The 15,935-nt window shown below is 54.7% G+C and overlaps 1 protein-coding gene across 3 annotated transcripts; it reads right to left on the bottom strand.

Moving 5' to 3' along the window:
* Positions 1-574: 574 nt before the first annotated feature.
* On the bottom strand, positions 575-13,645 carry GSS (glutathione synthetase). 3 transcript variants are annotated; one of them, XR_008824207.1, is made up of 13 exons: positions 13,088-13,303; positions 11,665-11,810; positions 10,154-10,229; positions 9,486-9,625; positions 9,211-9,327; positions 8,671-8,751; positions 7,358-7,435; positions 5,056-5,122; positions 4,195-4,389; positions 3,919-4,000; positions 3,401-3,590; positions 1,996-2,195; positions 575-989 (listed from the first exon to the last, which is right to left on the bottom strand). XR_008824207.1 is itself a non-coding variant. In XM_056353276.1 (13 exons), the coding sequence occupies exons 2-13, from the start codon at positions 13,214-13,216 to the stop codon at positions 2,072-2,074; spliced, it is 1,425 nt and encodes a 474-aa protein (XP_056209251.1). In that variant the 5' UTR covers positions 13,217-13,224; positions 13,613-13,645; the 3' UTR covers positions 575-2,071. The 3 variants fall into 3 exon arrangements, 2 of the variants coding, with proteins under 2 accessions (XP_056209251.1, XP_056209252.1); XM_056353276.1 differs by adding an exon at positions 13,613-13,645 and having other exon boundaries at positions 575-2,195; positions 13,088-13,224; XM_056353277.1 differs by having other exon boundaries at positions 2,068-2,195; positions 13,088-13,304.
* Positions 13,646-15,935: the final 2,290 nt, after the last annotated feature.

Here is a 15,935-nt window from a genome sequence, read left to right as displayed (position 1 = left end):
CCCGTCTGTGATCAGCCACCCCTGCAGGGCCAGCGCCGGGCAGACAGGCAGGCACCCAGCACAGCAGCCAGGGGAGCCTGGGGGTGCTGGGAGCTGACTCACCTCCACACCTGGCCTGGTCCTCATCCAGGTACAGCAAGGGCTGCCAGCCTCTGCCTCCACGCTGTGGTCCCCAGTGTCACCTTCTGCTCAGGCCTCACCAGCAGCTGCCTCCAGCAGCGCAGGGACCCTGCTACAGCATCTCGTGGCTGCATCTGACCTTGGGCTCTTGCTGCTCCAAGCAAACTGCCCAGGCTGAGCTTCCCAGAGCCCAGCTCACCCAGCACCCCTCCACCCACTGGTTGCACTGGGCCAGCACTGCAGAGTGCCAGGACATGCCTCCAACACAGCGCTGTGCAGCCTTACAGCAACCGGAGCAGAAACTGGGGGGTTGTCTTCAGCCATCCCTGGTGCAAAGGTACACGAAAGGGCCACGCGCCGGTGAACACCTGCCCAGAAGCCTCGCCTGGCCAGGGAGGAGGCAAACCTCTCCCCTTCGCATCCTCTCTCAGACAAAACTGGCTCAAGAACAACATTCAGATTGCACGTACATTTTAATCTCTGGCTGGGGGTAACCAATCCCCCATCAAAACAACCCCCCAGAACCGTAGATTGTCACACTTACACAGCTGAATTCTCCAAGGTGAAAGACGGATGATTTGAAGCACACAGCACAGCCGCAGTGACAGCGGCAATGCGCTCAGCAGGGTGCAGGTCTGTCAATTGGCACATTCTTTCTTCAGGAATACTGGCTTTACACCACTTCTCTCTGGTGTCACTAAAAGGGTGGAGCTGAGGCTGCCTGGGCGCTTTACCACGGCACTGCCAGGAAGATGCATCTTTTATGTTTCCCCTTGAACTGTTTGGCTGAGGAGGCAGAGGCAGAACACCTCGGGAAGGAGAGTCCTGATCCTCCATGTCGCTGCGCTGTTCCCACCGAGTCATAAAACCTGGAGGGAGACACATCTCGCCATCTGCTGGTGCTGGTCCCACTCAGCCTCTCCTGCGACTCCTTTCCCTCCTCACCACAAAGCTCCCGCTGCTGACGTCCACTCTTGGATGTCATCACCTCCCATCCCTGACACCGCTCTTGGGCTGCATGTGCCACACGCAGTGCCTAAAGGGCAGTGGGATGCACCGGCACAAGCCCTCAGGGGTTCAATTCACCAGCATGTTGGGATCTGCCACCATTGTTGAGGGCTTCTTATGCCAGCCTGCGGGGATCTGTTGGACAAGGCTGCAGGAGGCACTGGGAGCAGACACAGCCCTCCCAGATGCGTTCTGCACTGTCGCTTACCTTGCGTAGCACAGAGGCACTGTCTGGCATGAGTACCCAGTCCAACAAAACAGGAGCTGGGCAAAGCAAAAGCAAGCATCAGGCCCTCTGGCAAATTACACCAGGGCAGCTGTCCCTTGCGCAGGAATCCCGAGGATCCTCAGGCACAGGGAAAAGTAGAAATGGGGGCAGCGGCAGCACCTGAAGGAGGGCTGGAGGAGCCATGGACACATGGCGCTGGGCTCCCCTCTTTAACCTGGAAAGCACTGAGGCACTGGGCCACAAATCCCACAGATGAAGCCTTATATATCCCAATTTTCTCCTCCCGTTCTATAGGCTTTGGGTTTGCGTGTCTCCAGAAATAATGCAGCATCCAGGAGCACGAAACTGGGAACAGCAAAAGTGCCTGTTGTGGCACGTTCACCATTCAGCTTTGCTGTACGTACTCCTGGCCGCAGGCTAGCCCCCAAGGGAACACCCGGACCAGTGCAGTCCTGGGAGGTCACAGCTGGGATGCGCTCTGGGCAGGGCCCCCTGAGCAGGCAGAGCAAGGAAGTCCCTTCTTCCTGCAGGAGGAATTGCAGAGGAGAAGCTGGGGCTGGCACGTGGGATGTTTGAGCGGTTGCGTCCACACAGTCCCTCCTCACAGACCCCAACACGTCAGACCTCAGTAAGCACACCTTCAGGAGAACATCCCTGTAGTAGATCAGCTGTTCAGGAAGCACAGTGAGGCGGGTGGGATAGGGCATCACCTCCTCACACCAGGTAAGGAGTGTCCAACACTGCCACACCAGCTGCTACCCCGCCGTCTGCATGCTCGATCGCCTTTGTCCGCAGGAGGTGGCCGGCAGCCTCGTTCATCACCATCTCCTTGCCCTGTCTGCAAAGAAAAGGGCAACTGAGCACCTGCAGAGCAGAAAGCTTAGGGCATTTCATCTTGGACAATTTGATCCGTGTTCCCTGCCTGTCCTGGTTTCAGTGGGATAGAGTTAAGTTTCTTCTTAGTAGCTGTGTTTTGGATATGGTCTGAGAACAATGTCGATAACACACCGATGTTTTGGTTGTTACTCGGTGATGTTTATACTAAGTCAGGATTTTGTGGTTTCTCAGGCTTTGCCAGCCAGAGGGCTGGAGGGGCACGGGACACTGGGAGGGAGCAGAGCCAGGACAGCTGCCCCGGCCTGGCCAGAGGCATGTCCCGTTGCACAGAGCATCGTGCTCAGGATGGAAACGGGGGGAGCTGGCTGGGACGGGCCGGTCACTGCTCGGGGACTGGCTGGGCATCGGCCAGCGGCGGGGAGCAGCTGCACGGTGCATCACTTGGGTTGTTTTCTCCCTTCCCTTTGGATTTCGTTCCTCTCACTTTCTCCCTCCTTTTCATTATAATTGTTATAATACTACTACTACCAATAATAATAATTGCTTCATTTCAATTATTAAACTGTTCTTATCTCAACCCTCAAGTTTTACATTCCTTCCCCGTTCTTCTCCCTGTCCCTCTGGGGGCTGGGGGAGTGAGCGAGCAGCTGCCTGGTGCTTATACTTAGTTACGGGCTGGGGTTACACCCCAACGCTGCCCAGCACAGGGCAGGTAACCACAGGTGACAGCCCCAGGGGTAACGCAGGGGCCTCTGCCGACCACAGAGCTGCGCCTGTTTTGTGCCTGCCAGCAACAGCGCCTTTCCTCAGCTGGGCCATTCTGGTCCGATTGCTCTGCACACAAGCCGTGTCGGGTTCAGAACGCTGCCAGAGTACATCTGTTTCTAAAATTGTATAAGAAGGACTTTAATTTATAAGCTATGGAAACATTTCCATGGGCCCGCGAGGGTTTTAAACAAAAGCAGCAGCTATTTAGAGCTGAGTAGGACCGCATTAAGCCTTCAGGTATTTCTGAGATCGCCAGGGCTTCAGAGGAGCACGTGGCTGCCTCCAGAACCTGAGGAGTGCTCCCAGAAATCTAGGATGAGATGCACCGGTTCCATGTGGCTGTTACACCAGTAACCACAAGTGCAGAGGGGAAAATGCTCCCCACCCAAGCACTGGCTGGAGCAGGTAACCACCCCATAACACAAGTACATTTCTCACCTGACATAGACACCAAAAATACCAAGCTCCGAGATACATTCAGACACTTGTAGGGGACTGTGAGCCCTCAGCAAGTAATTCATTGTTGGCTGTGGTTTGATCTTATCCATCAAGATGTAGGAGGTTCTCTCAGGGCTGTCCCTGATCTTCTCCAGAACCTGCCTGAGCTCTTCACCGTAGAGGTTGTTCCCTGACAACAAAATCAGCAAGTCGAGCACTTCCCAGCACAGCAGAAACCATTGGCCCCAGCAGCCCAAAGAGACCCAGCCTTCACCTCCCCCTGTGCTGCCTGGGCCCCCCCCACACCAGCTCTGGGGCCTAGGGAGCTCCTGCCCTGGAGGCACCACTACCCTACTGCCATGACTAGTTCCCACAGCTACAAGCCGCTCCAAGCAGCTACAAGCCACCCCACCTTTTATTCCTCGGCACAGGACCAGGGGCCATCACAGAGCTACTGCCTCTCCTGGATACAGCATGAACCGTGACAAAAACCCACACAGACCCAGTCCAGTTCGTACCTCCACCTTCTCGCTGTGGCTTCAGCACAAACCGGTCGGGGTCAGCAATAGCTGTAGCAGCTATCTTGTCACCCTCTTCGCCCTGGCAGGAAAGGACGGCAACAGCAAAGCATCAGGAAGGAACAGGGGCTCCTCAACAGACCTCTCTGAGCAGGATCAACAGGGTCCCCCAGGGACCACAACAAAGCCCCCTCTCTTCTTAACCAAAGAGAAACATCACACAGGCCAAGCACACACCTGCATGTTCACTCCTGCTCCAGCCCCCCTCACACTCACCACATCCAGGGAATAGAGTCCAGCAAATGTTGCTCTTATTCGGGCGACAGCCTCGGCACGGCCGGGCAGTAACCTCTCCAGTGTCCCTGGCCGGCTCAGCTCCTGCTGCACCTTCTTGGTGCCTGCGAGTTGGGTAGCAATGTCAGGGCACTTCACTGCCCTTGATCTCTCCAGCAACAACCGTGCCTCCCAGTTCTGAAACAGAAGGAGAGAAACCATCCTGTCAGCATAAAAGAAAAGAAAGGTGGGAATAAAAAAGTTTTTTCTCCACTCTTTTCTGTTCAGTTATTGATGTATGATTGCCTCCTCCTTCTCAGCCTGGCAGGGATGGGGGGTGGAAAAGCACCCCAGAAACAAGGAGACATGCATACATGGATTTCCCACCTCTGGAAACAGCACAGCCAGGTTAGCCCACTGTCTTTGCCTGCACCCCCTTTCCCAGCCTGTCCAGTGCTGCCACCCCCAGACAACAGTACGCTCTGGTCTGTATTATTATTACCTGCAGCCTAATAGCCCTAGCAGAGGACAGAGTGTGACCTGTAGATCAAGTACAAACCCTTTAAGCAGGCGCTAATACCTGTGTTATAACCCATACTGTCCAGAAGCGATTCGGTGCTGCAGTACGAGGTCACCACACGAGTGGTTACTGCAGAAGCAAGCCACTCACGTCTCTTACTGTGCGAGTGCCAGGGACACCTCCCTGCACTGTGGAATCACAGCTCCCCAAGCTGTCAGCCATGCCGGACAGGGCTAACCCCATCCAGGACGGGAGAGATGCCCCTGGGATCACGGGGCATTTCAAACTCGCCAAGCAAGGCCACAGCGTGGGCGGCTTCCTGGAGCAGAGTGGGCAGTACTGACCTGCTGGTCGTAGTTCTTTGGCACGTAGCCCTCTCTGTAGTACACCACTGCTACCTCCTGGCCGTCCCTGCAACAGAAACCAGAAGCACTCACAGAACCAGGCCAGCCAGTGCCCGCCTCTGCCCGACACCCCCCCCCGCACAAGGGGGCTGCAATGGGGTCAGGCAGGACACGTGTTACAGCATTTGCCCCTTCTCCTTAGTATCCTGGGTTGTTCTTTCTCTGGCAAAGCCAGCCAGAAGCAGAAGAGGGCTGCAAGCCCTGGCTCCTCTCCATTGAATCATAGAATCATTCAGGTTGGAAAAGACCTTTGAGATCAAGTCCAGCCGTTAGCCCAGCACTGCCAAGCCCACCGCTGACCCATGTCCCCAGGCACCGCATCGGTGCGTGTTTTAAACACCTCCAGGGGTGGGGACTCCACCACCTCCCTGGGTGGCCAAGCACTGGCACAGGCTGCCCTCGCTGTGAAAAAAAATTTCCTAATATCCAGTCTAAACCTCCCCTGGTGCAACTTGAGGCCATTTCCTCTTGTCCTATAGCTTGTTACCTGGGAGCAGAGACTGACCCCCACCTGTACAGCCCCTTTCAGGTAGTTGTAGAGAGCAATAAGGTCCCCCCCAAGCCTCCTTTTCTCCAGGCTGAACCCCCCCAGCCCCCCCCCCCCCCCCCGCTGCTCTCCATCAGACTTGTGCCCCAGCCCCTTCCCCAGCCCTGCTGCCTGTCCCTGGACACACTCCAGCCCCTCCATGTCCCTCCTGGAGCAAGGGGCCCAATTCTGCACACAGGGTTTGCAATGCAGCTGCACCAGTGTGAGCACAGGGGGATGGGCACTGCCCTGGCCCTGCTGGCCACCCTGTTTCAGATACAAGCCAGGATGCTGTTGGCCTCCTTGGCCACCTGGGCACACTGCTGGCTCATGTTCAGCCAGCTGCCAACCAGCACTCCCAGGTCCTTTCCAGCCAGGCAGCTTTCCAGCCACTCTGCCCAAGCCTGTAGCATTGTGTGGGGTTGTTGTGACCCACATGCAGGAGGACCCGGCACTGAGCCTTGTTAAACCTCATACAATTGGCCTTGGCCCACTGGTCCAGCCTGCCCAACACCCCTACAGAGCCTTCCTGCCTTCACGCAGATCAATACTCCACCCTAGCTTGGTGTCATCTACACCCCAGCTGGCTTGCCCTGTTCCGAGACACAGGGAGCTCACATCTGGCCTCTGCCTTGACTAACCAAAGTCTTAGTAATTTAGGCACCCAGTCCAGCAGGGAACCAAGAACCTAACTTTTTAGTAGCTTTTGCCACCAGGAGCCAGACCTACAAGATTCTTGAAGCTGAAACACAGTCCTTCTCCAGTGGCAATTCAAGGCAGGACATCAACTCAACAACCTGCCCAGGCACCAAACTATCCTGCCAGGGCAGGGCCATCAGCATACCTGTAGCACCACACACCCAAGCTTTGGCTACACAAACAGTGCGTGGTCAGGGAAAGCAGCACAGCACCTGCTGGCAGCCAGGCAGTGTAATTTTAAAGGCATTCACCAGTAAGAGGAGAGGATGCTCTGGAGGAAGAACAGTGGGATACACTTTCCCCTTAACTGTTCGGCTATAAAAATGTATTTGCTAATTAAACATAGCAGAAGCACCAAAGGTCAAACCATGGAAAAAACAGTCTAACTACAGCAAAAAAAAAATAAATGGCATGAAACCAAATCTTCCTTTAGGGCTGTACAGCTCCAAGCCCATTACTTGGGAATAGGACAAATGTCACACTTGGGGACAAACTGCCAGCACTTGGAGTCTGCAACCCGCATGTCCTGGCCTCCACAGGGAGCAGGCAAGATGCTGAGTGCATTCAAAACCAACAGATACCATAAGGACATGTAATGCTTCCTCCTCTAGCACTAATAACCCAGCCCAACTCCCACTAGCAGAGCATCACGTGAACAGTAAACAGGAAATGTCTTTGTGGAAGCCTCTGAAATAGCCAGGACTTTTTGTAGCAGATGTATGTGGAGGAAGTCGAGATCCCACAGAGCTGTGAAGGCTGTGGCTTGAAGGAGGGAAATTATGTTTCCAGCTGTAAGGGACTGATGTGTGTATGCAAAATCTCACCACTGTGAAAACAAAAACATTCCAGCTCTAAGGGGAAGCAAGCAGCAGCAGGCTGCAGCACAGAAGAGAACTGCTTTCTCAGAAAGTCACTATTTACGCTCAAAACATACCACCAGCTTTGGCTGACAATTCCCATTTACAGCCCTGTGTGCCCAGTGCACAGCCAGGAATGCGCACCTTGGTTCATACTCACATATACAGCCTCTTGGCATCATCCAGAGACCCCTTTTCAAACACATCTCTGAATCGCTTCCTGATGACCCGAATGTTCCTGTTAAAAGAGGAGTGGGATAGTCACCAGGCTGGGCATAGTTACTCGAGTTGGAAATCACAGGCAGAAGCAGCAGCAACATCAAGGAGGATCTGTAGGCTCCTTTACAAATAACCTCAGGCTTTGTACTAAAGAGCCAGAGGAATCCTAGAGGCCAAACCAGTCCCTGTTTTTAGCACCTGCCCTACGTTTCCAGCCCAAATACTGTAGGAAGCAGAACACGTGCCTGAATACCTTGGATTTGCCCATACTCACCTTTCCACTCCTAAAGTGTTTCTAAGAAAAGTCGGTATTTTGGATTTTTTTATTCCTACACAACAGATTCATCCACTGCTGGCTTCAAAACCAAGAGCTGCATTCAGGCAGGGACTTCCTGCGTTTTACCTCCTTCACGCTTTACAGTCCTTCCTCCACACAGTGGCACTGTGGACCTGCTGATCGGGAGACAGCCCAAAACACCTCCCGCTGCTCAGCACGGGCTCAGGGCTAGACATTCTCAAAGCACCTCCTTCTCCAGAGTCCTGTACTCCACTGCTGCGCTGCTTGCTTTGCCCAGATCTTTCACCTGGCTTCTGCCCTCAGTGGGTTTGAAACTTCATTAATTAAGCTTTTATGAAATATGCTGTGCCCAATCCGAAGCCAGAGAGCAAGCAGGACCCTCATTAACCCCACTCTGCTCCTTATTGTTTCACCTAAGAGACCTGGTCCACAGCAAAGGTACCACTGGTGCAGCTCTGAGGACTACACAGGCACAAAATCAGCAAGGAGTCAGCCCTGGAGACCAGAGGCTTTGATAGCTGCTAGTATTTCCAGCAAATTGCTGGTGAGAGGCTTTGGGAGGTTGGTGAGAAGACAAAGGTGGGTGCTGAGGCTAGACAGGGGCCTACTGAAGGAATGCTGAAGAGGGCTGCACAGCAGACCACAGAAATAAGTCCAAGACAACAGCTGCCCACTGTTACATACCAAAATATGCTCGCCCACAGTCCCAGAAACTATGAAGTGTTTTGACTTTAGCCTTGAGTATGTGACAAAAGTAGAAAGCATGTCGATTCTCCATCTTTCCCTGGCCTGCCCCTATGCTCCGGCCAACTCATTGTGCCTGCTGGAGGGCCTGGAGACTCCCCACAAGCTGCCTTGAGGGAAACACCATGACCTGACAGCGGTCCATTCTGCTTCCCTTTTCCAAAGCTGTACCATCTCCTTCCTTTCCCATCCCAGGAAAATTCAATCTTTACCTGTTCCAAAGCTCATTTTCTACACATCGCTGATCAAAAATGTTCCTTTGGACTTCTTCCACCAGAAACATCACCACAGCACTGGAAGAGATACCAAGGACATCATTAAACCCAGATACACTCCAAATGCGCCCAGGATCACCAGCTTTTGACCTCTGTGATCCAGACTTCCTGCACTGCTCCTGCTTGTTTTCTCCAGTGTTTCTACAGGTCAGCGTGCAAACAGAAAGCAGTACTGATCCTGTGCAATTACAAACCAGTGCGGGGCATAAGTACAAAGGCAGGAGGCAAAGTAAGTTCTGTGCAGGGCTGTTGAACCACACAGCTCCTCCAGGGTCCCTCTGCACCTCTCTGCCTTTGTGGCGCAGCAACCTCGCCCACTAAGACAACTGCATTGCTCTTCCCAGGGTGCCACAGGCTTTTCGAGAGCAGCTTGTCTAGAAAGCAGGCATCTTTCAGAAAGTGCAGTTTCAAAACCAAACATGTCCATCCCCAGGGGAGACAAGATAATCCAGCCTAGAGTACCTCCTCTCTCCTTACCTTTGAGAACCGTAGAGCTCCCAGGCTTTTGCAATACCCAAGGCAAGCCCTTTCGATGGGTTGTTGGGCAGCAGGCGTGATGCCTCCTTAGTCTTTCCCAGCACTTTTAACACCCGCCTGTGGAACAAAATAAGAAAAGCTGTAAATGTCATGACAGCCCCCAGCCAGACCTAGGGAGCAGGAGTTTGGAGACCACACAAAGACATGAAGTGCAGCAGGCCACACAGTACAGCTGCTGCAGCGTCTGGTGGCATGGGCCAGAGATGCTCCCTTACCCATGGACCGCCGCAGTGCGGGAGGTGAGGCCTCCAAAGCTGGCAGCAATGGTGTTTATTTCTATTTGCTTCAGAGCCGGTGTCCCATCCACCCCACAGTCAAACATGTAATCGGAGCGGTTTATGCCTAAAAACACAGACTGAAACAGAAGGGAAGTGAAGTGGGTTCTCCCGTTGCCTTTAACTTGTAAACCCCTTTGATGATCTCACTTCAGAATCCTCCTGGGCCAGATCCAGACACCTTCATTTTGATAAAACCTCTGCAAGACGTGTCTGTGTGCGCTTTGGTCCTTGCTCAGGGCCCACGGCCCTCAGTACTCCAAAGTTAACACCACTTGTCAGAGTAAAGGAGCTTCTGCAGGGACTGCCTGTCCAGCACATGCCCCAACACGGCACACGTCCTTGCGCTCTCCTGAGGCTCCCAGAGGGCAAAGACAAACCACATAAACCCTTCCAGTCAAGGCCTGTTTCCAGCAGCACTAACCAAAGCGCATGACTGCCAAACAAGACAAGGTCCTGAGCTCACAGGCTGTAACCAAGACATTGAAGCGTAGGGAGCAACCAGCCTGACTACGGGACAGTTCAAAGCCCACACCAGCAAGCCTGCAGACAGAGACCGGGCAACCCCCCGCACAGCTGCTGACCACTGGGGCCTCCTGCCAAGGTACCTGAGCCAAGCCTTCCTCCAAAACTTGCATGTGGATTCTGAAGAGCCGAGCTGTGAAGTCATCCACCTTGATGGTGCTAGAGAGAAAGACAGACCAGATCAGCCCCCTTACACTGTCACAGAGGAACAAGAAAATTAACTCCTCTCCAGAAAAAAAAATGTTACCAAGGACATTCTCCAGCACAAACAGCAGGGCTGTGCCTAGACCAAGTCCTACAGCACCGTTAAGCACCTCACCACGAATGCACTCCTCAACAAGGGCCACAGCACAAAACTGTAACTCAAATCTGGTTTGCTCAGTACAGCCCTGTGAAAAGCACCACTGTGCAGAGATGACTCACTTGCAGGGCAGAGGGACAGGACAAGCAAAAGCAAAGACATGCAGCAGAATTCTGTAGAAACAGGAAAGAAATCAGAGGTGTGTCTGTGCCTGCACACACAGCTCATAGAAGCTTCACACGTTTCATCAAATTCCCCGTCCTGTTGGGCTCCAAACCCCACACACTGTGGTGCGAAGTGTTCAGTGGCCCTGCCAGAATAGGTCTGTCTTTTCTTCAGGGTCCCAAACCCCCGAGCTGACTGAGAGCAGCATCTCCAAGGAGCTGCCCTGAGACACTGCACAGGAGACAGCACAGGGCAGGCGCTGCGTTTCTTAACCACAGGTATAAAAATGCCCCCACAAGCTCTGTTTGCAGCTGGCTATGGAACAGGCACAAGCATTACACAGTTCTGAGGGGCCAGGCTTCAGCAAAACAAGGAGGACGCTGGAAAACAGTTTCCTTTGCTCTGTTCTGGTGCCAGAAAGCCAGCAGCACCTGCACAGACAGGCAGCACAGAACGGGAAGCAGGAAGGGAAATTAATTTTGTGGAAGCAACAGCTGTGTAGATTATGGGTGCCACAGTCAGGGATGGGTGCTCCAGCACAGGGCAACAGCCACAGATAAATCCAGCAGAGTTCATGAGCCAGAGCTGAGCAGTCCTTCAGCACTCAGAGCTTGCGGGTCACCTTCCTGTAACGGCTGGAAAAGCAGGGGACATGGGGTGACTGACCAGAAGCAGGTATGGGGGAAGGAACAAACACTTTCTCTTCCTAACTGCGGGCAGGCAGGAGAGCTGGTGGTTATCAGCCAGCCACACACAGATGCAAAACAAAAACTAAAAGAAACTACTAAATCCAGGACTCAAAGAAGACTCCAGCAATTTGAATTTAAGGCTCACAAGTAAGAATTCACAGACCTGAAACACTGGCAAAGTTAAAGACCATTGCAGGGAGTCAACTCTTGGCCAGATGTCCCATCTTCTGAGGCCCAAGGAGACCTCAAAAGATGGAGACTTGATGGAAATTGATCTTAGGACAAATAATGCAGCAAAGGAGACAATTTCTGCACAGAGGACAGGAGTGCTGGCCTCAGCTTGCAGGACTTGAATGGATGGCAGGTAACAATGCTCCGAAGGTGATAAATGCTTTGCATTTAAAATATTTCATTAAAATGCAACATGCAAGAAAGTTACCTGGCCAGAGTATTCTCTAGGAATTCTTTGTTTTGACTAATAGCATCCACCAGCAGGTTAAAATCTTGCTGAACAGCGTAGGCTTGTTCAAACAGGGCACTTGGTACTGCAGATGGGAGCAGTGTGAAGGGAGCATAATTCACCACCTGCAAACAAGGATGCAGCAGAGCAGTCAGGTCTATGCAGTTTAAGTGGCGGTAAAGAGGTGCTTTCTCTGCTTGCCTGAAGGCTGAAGCCACCCCCAGCCGCCCTCTTCGGTGTGCCCTGGACAGACACATGGCCTCAAACCCTGGTGACCCCTGACTTTCGAGGAGTTTGTCCACAGGGTGCTGCGGAGGCAGGAGCAGCTGCTCCAGAATTCAAGCTGGACTGAGTGCTTTCCTTTGAAAGATGTTCTGTTTCCACCTTAACTGTAGAGCACCATGTCCAAAGCACTTCAGTTTGAGAGAAAATGTGAACATGCCAGTCCTAAATTTTGGCCACCAGAGTTGATTCTTTTGATCCCTGCTCACTGAGTCCCAAGGGTGACTCTGGGCCCCTGGCTCACCCCACAGCTCAGGTACAAAACCACCCTCAAAGCCAAAGACTACACCAGACAGAGGTTCCCGATTCACCTTGATTTTTACATGAAACAAGGGTCTGTCCCTTATTTGGGTCTCTCCTGTGTGTTTGGCCTCTCCTCCCAGGCTCCTTATTCCTCTCGTCCTTCGAGGTTCCATCACAGCCCTGACCTGACCATGGGGTTGACATTAAGGAGCAGCCCCTGTGGTGGAGACCTCCCTGCTTGTACCTCTGACAGCCCGCAGGCTGGCTCCTCAGGGACCCATCCCCAGTGGTGTCCCACCCCCAGTGGTATCCCACCCCTCTTGCACAGGGGTACTTCTTCCTTCTGAGATCCTTCACAGCATTCCTCTCGAACAGGCTAAGCCCCCCATCAGTGCCCTCACCGCCACCAGCTGCCAGACATTCACCGGAGGTAATCCCACGGCATCGGCTGCCCCAGTCGCCTTGTCCCAGGTATGGGGAAAAGGCTGCCTTCGGCTGGGAGCACACCGAAACCAGAGGCCCTTCCAAGAGATGCTCCCCTGGTTCAAAGGATCACATGGGTGGCGAGAGGCTGGGAGAGGAATGAACTACCACCACCACACACACGTGGGGCTCCTGGCAATTTCCCGAATTTTCTCTCGGGGGAGATGCGCTCATCAGCAGGACAGGGTGTGAGTTACCAACCCCAAGGTCACTCATGCCTCAGCCTGGGTGTGAGTTATCGCCCCCAGGTCACTCGTGCCTCAGCCAGGTGTCCAGGCGGTCGCACACGGCCGAGGGCTCAGCAAACCGCGGGAGGCAGCCGGCTCCTCCGGCTCTGCTGACTCACACCCCGGCCAGGACCGAGCACGTCCCGTGACTCCGCTCTGGCACTCACATCCGACGCGTTGGGCTCCCGCTCGGTCCGCATCAGCACGCCCTCCAGCAGCGCCGCATCCACGGCCACCGACGCGGCCTCCCGGATGGCCGGCTCGTTCCGCAGCACGTCCTCCCACGGCGCAGCCATGGCCAGCGCTGAGGGGGCAGAGCGGCGGTCACCCCCGGCCCCCAGCGCCTCTCCCCCGGGCGGCAGCCCGGCCCTGCCTCCCCGTGGGGCCGGCGACCCAGCGTTCCGCACCGCCCCCGCCGCCCAGCCCGGCCCCGCGCCGGGTAAAGGCACCTCCGCCCCCCGCCGAGCTCGCGGGGTGTGCCGGCCGGGCAGGCCCGAGCCCCCCGGCCGAGCCCCGGCTCAGGAGCCGGCACCGCAGGCTGCCACCGCTCGCCCCAGGGAGGCCCGTGCGGGATTCCCAGGGGCCTGCGCAGCACCGGGCTGCGACACCGCTCGCCCGGGGGGCAGCAGCGGGGCGGCCCGAGGGGGCGGCCGCAGCCCCTCACCGAGCCCCGTGCCCCGCCAGCCGCCTACCTGCTCCGACCCGCCGCTCCGGCCCGGCCCGCCCCGCCCGCCATCACGCGATTGGACAGCCCTTCCGCCCCGAGACAGATTGGCAGCGCAGCCGTCCTATCAGTGTGGGAGGCGCCGCCACGGCGTGCCAATGCAGTGACCGGGGGTGGGGCTGCGGGAGGTGTGGAGAGCGCGCATGCGTGCTGCAGCAAGGGGGCGTGCTCCCGGCCGCGGGGCTGCGTCACGGCGACGTGTGGCGTCACGCTGTGACGTCAGGCGGGCGGAAGCAGCGCTGGCGGGAGTGCGGGACTTCCGGTAGGCTCGGGGAGGTGGGCACTGGGGGTGCTCGGCCGCAGCGAGGTCTCAGGCGAATGAAACCCCTCCTCTGCGGCGCTGCACAGTGCTAACCGGGTTGTTGCCACTCGTAATGACATCATCCCCGCGGAAGGGACACAAGACCCCAGGGCCATGCAGGCTCTGGGGGAAATCTGGTGGAGGTGCCCAGGGGGTCCCGCCGTGTGTGGCCTACTCTGTGCCTGCTGCAGGCCCCCGGCACCTGCTGGAGGCAGCTGCGAGCCGAAAGCAGCGGGAAGCGTCTTGTGTTAAGGGCCGGCACATCCTCACCCGCTGGAGCGGTGTCAGCTCCTGCCTTCGCAGCAGTGAAATCCGCCCCTTGCCAGGCGGGGGAAGGCAGAGGGACCATGGGCCCGGCTTTGGGAATGAAGGAACCCAAACTGAACCAATACTGGCCACATCTTCACGTTTCCCATTTCTTCGACACATTCATTGCCCTTTGCAGCGCGGCGCCGGCAGGGCCTGGAGAAGGGGTGGCCAGGGGCACCTCGATCAGCCCAGCCCACTGGCAGCCCCCATCGCAGATGTCCCCCTGGTGTCCCCAGAGAGGTTGTTGGGTGCCCCGGTGGGCCAGGGTGTCCGTGGCTGGGTGCCATGCTGCGGTGGGAGGCGCTCGGCGGGCTCTGGCACGCCCTGGGGCATAATGCAAGCTGATAGTTTTCTCCCACTTTAGATGTGTATTTACACTGACTGTCTGGGTTCTTCAAGAGATAGGGTTGCTCCCTGCTCTCATTTCGGGCAGATCCAAGGCTGGGGGCTGTTCTGTGCCTTTTCATTTAAGTACATCTGGTAAATCTCAGATTTCAGAACAGTTTCATGTACTTGCAGGATATTAATTTCCCAGCAATAAGGCTGGAAATGGCAGTGTGACAAATCGAGAGGGTTATTTCTGTGGGAATGTGTCTGTATTTGGAACAGATAAGATTTGTTTGTGTGCAAATGAATCCGAACCAGGTCCTTCCTACTTTTTTGTTTAAATATACAAAGGAACTGTGAGTCCTAACTCTCTCTGCTCTTACAATAAGTGTAATAAAATGAAACAACCCTACACATTCGCCAGTAAGGTACCATCAACACAACAGCGTAACTAGAAAAAAACATTTATTGTCATCACAAGGCAATCATTTGTGTACCTACTGGAGCAATAGAGTTGCTTAAACATTTTCACAGGACATTTGTGATATAACTGGGAGGCTCCTACAAAAGCAGTAGGGCTGGACTTGGCTTGTGACCTGCATTATGACATTTGAAATCATTGATTGCTGGTGAAGAGATGGTTATGTGATGCTTGTGTGTCAGCCAGCAGAACAACGCCTGAACACCTCAGATCTGGATCTTTATGTGGACTTAATTTTTCAACAATGCAGCTTCGGGAAGGGGATGAGTAAATCCACCTACGATGCTCAGATCCTGCCATCACAAAGCCATGAAATTGTGAATTATTTCATCGACTCCAGTGCGCTGCCTGCTGATACTTATTTTTTCTGTCTGCTCTACCAGCAGGGATTAGCTCAGGCATTTCCTCACGTCAGGGAATGAGAGGGAAGGGGCTGGTCTCTAACCCGGCCTCCTGCTCACAGTGAGACCATCCCTTGCACAAGATCAGAGTGGCTGTGGCTTCGCTTAACCAAGCCTTGAGAACTTCCCAGAACAGAGACCTTCCCATCTCTTTGGTGACATGTTCCAGAGCTTGAAGATGCGTTGCTGGACTGCCTAGGAGGGCAAGGGGATCCCTTCCTCACTTGGCCACTGACTTGCTGATGACTTTGGGCAAATGACTTTATCCTTTGCCTCAGTTCCCCGTCTGCCCTGAGAGCTATTACCCAGCAGCAAAAGCAGCACCGAGTCTGGAAATGCACCAAGTGCCAAGCTCCACAGCAAGCCCCAGAACCTGTCTGCACGGGAAGGTCCCTGACCCATCTAACCTGCAGAGAGGCTGTGGGTGGATTAGGACTGTATATACGTACACACATATATATTAACCTAGAGC

This window comes from Falco biarmicus, chromosome 10 (assembly GCF_023638135.1).
Source record: "Falco biarmicus isolate bFalBia1 chromosome 10, bFalBia1.pri, whole genome shotgun sequence".
Lineage (NCBI taxonomy): Eukaryota > Metazoa > Chordata > Aves > Falconiformes > Falconidae > Falco > Falco biarmicus.
Note: the sequence above shows the minus strand (reverse complement) of the source record. Positions and strands in the feature narration are given on the sequence as shown.